Here is a 5,112-nt window from a genome sequence, read left to right as displayed (position 1 = left end):
AAAACAATGTTTGGATGCGGAACAGTCAGGAACACAGTCAGTCAGAACAGAATAAGCTCTGACTGCAGCCGCAACGTTTTCTCAAACACGATTTAATGGAAACTCTACGGCAGCAGCAGATAACTTCAGAGCTCTGTGAGTTCATTTGGCAGCAAAGTACGTTCAAAAGCTCTGCCTGCTAATGAACACTTGGCGGTTTCTCTCGTGCAGCTGTTGGTTCAGCAGAGAAATCTGTTCTGTGATAATCTGAAATACTTCCAGGTGCTGGGTTTTTGGAAACTGTTTCCCTCAAACTGCTGCTGCCATTTTCTAAAACTGTCCAGAGTCTAATTCTGCACATTAAATAACCGTCTTCCTCTGGGATCACTAAGGTATTTCTGATTCTATGACCCTGCATGCTCCAGCACTGACAGTTCAAACACTGATCAGCAGGGCTCTGGCAGTCGGCTCACCTCTCCGTTGCCGATGGGAACGTTGATGACGATGTCCTCGTCCCCGGCGGCGATGGGAGAGCCGTTGACCGAGATGCTGTAGACTCGCTCTTTGTGACGAGGGACTCTCACTGCGGGAGTTTTAGGAAGCCTGAGGAGAGACAAACGATGAGCGATGTGAAGCCCTGACATTTAGAAACAGAGAACGAACATCACCGGCTGCCCCCAACACTCGTGTAAAGACGCCACCAGCAGATCTAGAACAGAAGGTTGTGCTTTAAAGACGAGGTTTGATGTAGCAGCTTGAGCATTTATGTGTCAGTTGAAAGCGATAACTGTGAAGGAAGTTGTGTTGTTGAATATTAAACAGAACACATAAATACAGAACAGCGGCTGTAAACAAACACTGACCCGTCATCTGGCAGCGTGGCTGCAGCTGTGGACCAGAGGGTTTACTGAGCACCAGGAGGAGACACGTGATTCCAACAGGTGTCAAATTTAATGCAAAACACGTAGCAGGGAAGGCAAAGTAGGTTTTTTGGTCCCTTTTAGTTATTTACTATGAATACAGTGTCCCAAAGCAAAACCATTTTCTTAGATACAGAGCTTAATCAATGTACCAGTCCTAATATATAGAGAATTAGTTTTAATTTAACACAGAAGTGTAGCTGCGACACTAACCGTGGGTCAAAGCGTGGCGTGATGAGAGGAGTTGGTCCCATCATCAGAGAAGAATCCAGCATGCTTCTGGCCGGAGTGACCAGAGGCTTCCTGTTGGATCTGAACACAGACAGAAACACGTCAGCCATCTTCACTGTGTGTTTTCACTATGTAATAGAAATGCTGAAAATATACAATCATAAGGGCTAAAAACAATAATGATGGTGGTAAATTAGCAGAGTGAAAACCAGACTAATGAACTGTACTGATGATATGTGCGTATAAGAAAAGGCCACATGGGGCAGTTAGATGTATGACACAAGTATGAAAAGAAGCTTTGATAAGTGTTTTTTTTTATTCTAATAACAATAATAATAATCTTTATTTTTGTAGTTACTTTTCCGTTAATGTCCCTAATGATCCTACACACAGACATTTGTCCAATTATGTGACATTAGATGATACACCAAGTGATGTTTAATACACAATAATGCAGTAAGAGACTGAACAGCCCAGTTTATTTATGATTTCCTGTCCGTGTACGAGGATAATCTGTTATTTTACCAACAGTAAAATAAACGGCTCAACCTGAGGCACCAGTAGAAGAAGCTTTAAAGAAAAAACAGACAGAAAGACGACTCCTACCGTCTGATGGTGGTGCTCTGTTTGCTGACTGTCAGGGCCTTCGCTCGTTTTGACGTAGTTGGAGGCTTTCTGGTGGCTTTTCCCTAAAATCAGAAACAAGTGTTTAAACCACATTGCGCAGAAACCATCCCGTCCCCTTATTAATGATCAGTGAAGCTCTTAGACACTCGGCTGTGTTTGTTTCTTTATGTGCGGTCAACCGAACGTCTGTCTTTACCTTCCTGGTCGTGCTCGGGGTGTTTTCATCCTCTGAACTCGACTTGGTTCTGCCTTTTTTCTTTGTTGCTGTGGGTGGAGCAAAACAAACTGCATCAGCAAAAGCACGTTTTGCCTTTAGCCTTGTTTGATTTAAGAGTGTTTAATAAAAGGAAAACATACTTTTAACGGTTTTCAGCAGGACTGCGTGGTCCTCGGCCACGACGCTTTCAACAATAGCAGCTTCTTCTTCTCGCTGTTAACAGAATTAAAAAGCTGATTGAGAGTTTAACTCAGCACATTTCTGCACTAGAGAATCTGAAACATGAGAAAAACGTCATGATGCATGATATGAGAAAGACAGATGATCAGCTCACCTTTACATTATCCACTTCTGGTGTCTTTGGTTTCTCAGACTCTGCAGAGAGAAGGATAAATGCTTTTTAATTAGAGCTGGAGAGCCGGACTTAGATCAGTTAAATTAACGTCCGTTTGATTATCAGCGCCAGGTAAATCTGTGTCCTTTTCATAGCAGTGCTGGAGGTTTAAATCAGTCGTCTGTGGTGATATTCCTGTGCTGGCACACCGGAAGTAATTCATGTTAGATTAATCGGCAGTGAATAGTTGGAAGAGGAGAGCAACAGACGAGTCCACAGTAAATAGGATAGCAGAAAGCAATCGTCTGAAATCAGAGGAAGGATTACAATCTAAAAAAAAACAAGTCGACTGAGTCACAAACACGCACCAACAGCATTTGTGCCTCACTGCCAGAAGAGGGAGACAAAAGAGCAGCAGTTCAGACGATCAGTTTTACAGGTATAAAGGCAAGTATGTCCAGTTTTCAGAGGGAGCAGGAAGTAAACTGTATTCAAAACAGCAATGCACAAATGTTCTGCTCAATAAAAAACACAATACAGCTGCAGTTATGTTTTCATGACCAGTTTCTCAGTTCCATTATTTCAGATTTGGCATTCATGTTTCATTATGTAACAGGGCTCATGTGAACTTACTGCAGTACTCCAGCCAGGGCATTTGCCGCACAGCTTTGGGGAGCTTGATCAGCGCCATGTTGTAGCTGTTGTCAACATCTTTCAGCAGCTGGTTGATCTTCTCCTTCAGTTGTCCGACTCGGGTCTTCACTGTGGAAACATGAACGTGTACCACCCAGACATTTAGAAAGTAGAGGAAACTGGTTCCACAGCAACAAACTACAGCTTTAAATCGCTGTACTCTGTTTGTGCTGGGTGCCACAGCTGAAAAGTCTCTCATGATAAAACACAATCACTAATTCGTGATAATTCATAAATGACCTTCTCATAAATGAACACATAAAACTGACTACAACCACTTTAGCCTCTTTATAAAGGTTTACAGGTAATAATTTTAATGTTAACACAACAATGAAAAACAAGTAAAACGATGCACCACAAGAAGATGAAGGTTTTTGTTGTGTATTTTTATTGCTGCATCTGATGCTTTTAAGTGAAGGTTTAAAACTATGTTCTGGCTGTAAGGCGTGTGTTGCAGATACAAAAGAGTATTATGTTATAGCTCAGCCCTACTGTACGTATGTATAATATAATGTACTCACATAAAGAATATCAGCAAATACATGGATATCTGAATTTTTTTATTCCCTAAAATTCGGTTTTCAGTAGGACTCTATGCAGAATCAGTTGGTCAAACTTCACAGAGGAGCGAGTTTTACTGAAGTATTTCTACCATAAGTACAGATTATTCACCTTCGCTGTCGAAATCCTCCAGAAAAGCTTCCAGCTTTGCGGACTTTGGGTTGTTCTTCCGCTGCTTGGTGGTTCTTTTCCTGGGAGCCATGTCCGTCTGAACAATGCGAAAGAAATGTTTTAAAACACGATAGATAGTTTAAAATAGGAACATCGTTGCGCTATTTTATGTAGAGGTGCGTTATAATTATCGTCTCTTTATTTAAAATCAAGCTGCCAACATGCGGCTAAAATCAAGCTAACGTTAGCAAGCTAACCGTTGACGTCAGTGTTTGCTAGTTAGTTAGTAAGCTCGTTAGCTCACAAGGCAAGTTTCTGTATCCGCACAATTGCATTCACACACGTAAACAACCGCTAAATAACTTCAAATAATTATTTTCACCGCTGTGATATATGTTTAATAAAGAATTCATTACCTAATTGTACTTTTCCTTCTCGTCCTCTCGACTCTCGCTGCCTCGACAAAGCCGTTTTCAAATCTTCCCGCGGGGCGGAGCCAACATTCTGAACGAACCAATTAGAACACACGTCAGCCTGGCGTCATGACGAAATGCCTCTCGACCAATCACAGTCGGTGTTTACATCAGGAGGGCGGAAATGGGTTCAGGCAACATGGCAGAAGTGTGATGCCTACAACAGCGAGGGGATTAATTTTATGAAGGGATTCTTGATGGGAACCTCATTAAAATAGTATTTTACGCCAGAACCTAAGGGAAACGAACTGGAAACGTGTGCTGGTTTATTTTACATCCGCAGCTTTTCTCTTTGCTCTATAATCGGCTCCTGAAATGTCCAAACCTGCAGTAATTTCCCTCCATCAGGCGCTGAGGAGAAGCTTCGTGTGTCTGGAGAACAGTCAGAAGGTGTGGAGGAGTGTGTTGTTGGAGTGCGGTCCGCTCATGGAGTCTCTGGGGAATCTGGCCGAGCAGTCAGCAGCGCTGTCCAGCGTCCAGATCTCCAACACGCCGCTCAGAGACTTCCCTGAACTGGAGGATCGGCTGCGTTTCAAACTGTCTCAGGCCACAGACACGGTCCTGAGCAAACTCAACGACAAGATGTGAGTAACTGTGCAAATTAAGACTGTAAGACTGCAGTGGAAAACTCAAAACCTCAAACTGACAGATGGCAAATAAAGTGAAGCCTCAGATTAGTCACAGTCATGTCAAAATGTGATTTATAGTGAATTTTTATGTGATAGTGACGTCTACTCAGTGTCCTCAGTGATTCCTGCACATCGAAGTAAATAAAGATTGAATGATTGATGGAAATAATTGTTAGTTGCAGCCCCAACAAGTGGATTCAAACCATGTCATCTGTTTATAAATTGCTAAACCAGGAGTGAAATACTAATTATGATTCTGTTAATTGGCATATGTCACTGAAATAAGGGCTGCATGTCTTCACTTTTTCATATCTGCTTTGCTGCCTGTTCCTCACAC

At 42.3% G+C, this 5,112-nt stretch overlaps 2 protein-coding genes across 2 annotated transcripts in view; one reads left to right on the top strand and one right to left on the bottom strand.

The window, feature by feature from the left end:
- Nucleotides 1–4,167, bottom strand: part of cdca8 (cell division cycle associated 8) — a 5,797-nt gene extending 1,630 nt beyond the window's left edge. The window contains exons 1-9 of the mRNA XM_008286719.1: nucleotides 4,090–4,167; nucleotides 3,674–3,770; nucleotides 2,942–3,070; nucleotides 2,309–2,349; nucleotides 2,115–2,187; nucleotides 1,954–2,021; nucleotides 1,737–1,819; nucleotides 1,113–1,211; nucleotides 453–582 (exon numbers count right to left, since the gene is read on the bottom strand). Coding sequence (XP_008284941.1) covers nucleotides 453–582; nucleotides 1,113–1,211; nucleotides 1,737–1,819; nucleotides 1,954–2,021; nucleotides 2,115–2,187; nucleotides 2,309–2,349; nucleotides 2,942–3,070; nucleotides 3,674–3,764 — 714 coding nt within the window. The 5' untranslated portion in view covers nucleotides 3,765–3,770; nucleotides 4,090–4,167. The remainder of the gene's footprint in view (nucleotides 1–452; nucleotides 583–1,112; nucleotides 1,212–1,736; nucleotides 1,820–1,953; nucleotides 2,022–2,114; nucleotides 2,188–2,308; nucleotides 2,350–2,941; nucleotides 3,071–3,673; nucleotides 3,771–4,089) is intronic.
- A 132-nt stretch (nucleotides 4,168–4,299) lies between these two features.
- airim (AFG2 interacting ribosome maturation factor) overlaps nucleotides 4,300–5,112 on the top strand; it is a 3,144-nt gene continuing 2,331 nt past the window's right edge. The window contains exon 1 of the mRNA XM_008286718.1: nucleotides 4,300–4,730. Within this exon, the coding sequence (XP_008284940.1) occupies nucleotides 4,462–4,730 (269 nt within the window). The 5' untranslated portion in view covers nucleotides 4,300–4,461. The remainder of the gene's footprint in view (nucleotides 4,731–5,112) is intronic.

This window comes from Stegastes partitus, unplaced genomic scaffold (assembly GCF_000690725.1).
Source record: "Stegastes partitus isolate 25-593 unplaced genomic scaffold, Stegastes_partitus-1.0.2 Scaffold466, whole genome shotgun sequence".
NCBI lineage: Eukaryota > Metazoa > Chordata > Actinopteri > Pomacentridae > Stegastes > Stegastes partitus.
Note: the sequence above shows the minus strand (reverse complement) of the source record. Positions and strands in the feature narration are given on the sequence as shown.